Below are 1,753 nucleotides of genomic sequence, written 5' to 3' on the forward strand. Positions count from 1 at the left end.
CCTCAGTGGGCAGTGGTGGAGAGACAGGTTACTTTTAAAAATTTTTTAATTTTTTGAATTGGAGTCTCACTCTGTTGCCCAGGCTGTTGTGCAGTGGCACACTCACGGCCACTGCAGCCTTGACCCTGCTGGGCTCAGGCGATCCTTCTGCCTCAGCCTTCCAAGTAGCTGGAACCACTATGCCTGGCTAATTTTTTGATTTATTGTAGAGACGAGGTCTCGCCAAGTTTCCCCGTATCTTAAGCATGCTAATGTACACTGAAGAATGCCACCAGATGGGTGTGTGTTGTTCCAGCCCAGCACTGCACCCAGGCCTCCAGCCGGTAGTGGCATAGGGGTTTTCGGTATGAAGGAGGGAGCACATTGGAAAAGCTGCCATGAGTCCCCCAGCGATGGCCTGCACTCATGGTCTTGAGTTTGCAAGGCCATTTTAGTAAGAACAGAGATGCCAGCTGAGACAGATTTGTGAGCTGTGGAGTCCTGGGTGCTTCGGAGAAGTCCTTGCTCAGAGGCAAGTGCCCTGGAACAGGGCTGGCAGCACTAGGGAAAGGCTGTGTCTGGAATGGGGCCTGTGAATGCTGGATCGCAAGGTTCTGAGAGGTGGGACTAAGTAGCAAGCACTGGTGTCTCAATTCCAGGGCATGTTAGAGCCTCAGGGAAAGAGCAAATCACGCAGGCCCTCCCAGCCCCTCCTGCTGGTTCCCTCTGGGCATTTTATGAGCACGCCTCACCCAGTGAAGTTGCATTCACATTTTTTGGTATTTAATGATCATCCATTGCGGCAGCAGGGACTGTCCTTATTTACTTAATCTTATCTCCCATTGCTGGGGGGCCTCAGCTAGAATGTCATCAAAGGTAAGAGAGGATTGCTCCCACACTTTCAGGGACAGCATTATTTTAAACATACAGAGACGGGAAAACAGACCTAAAGAAAACATCAAGATGCCCTAACTGGAGATGTGAACTTCCTTGCCTTGGCATCTCCCCCCACCCCAAGAGTTCTCAAATATGTCCTGATCTTGCTGAAATACTGCTGTTTTCATTGCTTTGAGGAATGAGTAGAAGTGAACTAAATTTGCATTTTTTTTAATGTTCAGGAAGCAGAGAAAGGTGTGAAATTCCTAACATTGCCACCAGTGTTACACCTACAACTGATGAGATTTATGTATGACCCTCAGACGGACCAGAATATCAAGATCAATGATAGGTAATCTATTGTGGAATGTGAAAGTGATGATTTCACTGCATCTTGATTCAGGGCTAATTGACAGTGCTTTTTCAGTCGTCTCTGATTTGTTTAAATTGTCCTGCCTCGATGTCCCAAGAGCTGTAATGTTAGAGGGGTGATTTTACGTGTAAAAGTAAGAGGCTTCATCTACTGAGTTGGTTTCTGGCTCTCACAGATGCCTTGCCAATCCCAGTCCTGCTCTCCTAGGGCAGCTTGATATTCATGAGCGTCAGGTCACTTCTGCATCACACAGCACTGTGATTGTGCATTCACCATGATCTCCGACACGTTTACTCTTGACCAGAATGAAGTTGTTACATCATGTGTGGAATTTGGAATTAGTGAATCTTTTTTTTGAGATGGAATCTTTATTCTGTTGCCTAGGCTGGAACGCAGTGGCACACTCACAGCCATCACAGCCTCCACCTACTGGGCTCAGGTGATCCTTCCGCCTCAGTCTTCCAAGTAGCTGGAACTATAGGCATGTACCACCACGCCTGGCTAATTTTTTTTTTTTAATTTTTT

General features: G+C 46.9%; 1 protein-coding gene across 2 annotated transcripts in view; it reads left to right on the top strand.

The window, feature by feature from the left end:
- The window catches only part of USP7 (ubiquitin specific peptidase 7), a 40,707-nt gene that overhangs the window by 24,915 nt on the left and 14,039 nt on the right, over positions 1 to 1,753 (top strand). For both annotated transcript variants that reach the window (XM_008060663.2, XM_008060656.2), the window contains one exon: positions 1,098 to 1,207. In XM_008060663.2, coding sequence (XP_008058854.1) covers positions 1,098 to 1,207 — 110 coding nt within the window. The remainder of the gene's footprint in view (positions 1 to 1,097; positions 1,208 to 1,753) is intronic.

Source organism: Carlito syrichta, unplaced genomic scaffold, assembly GCF_000164805.1.
Source record: "Carlito syrichta isolate Samal-C Ts95f unplaced genomic scaffold, Tarsius_syrichta-2.0.1 Scaffold92627, whole genome shotgun sequence".
In the NCBI taxonomy this organism is placed as follows: Eukaryota; Metazoa; Chordata; class Mammalia; order Primates; family Tarsiidae; genus Carlito; species Carlito syrichta.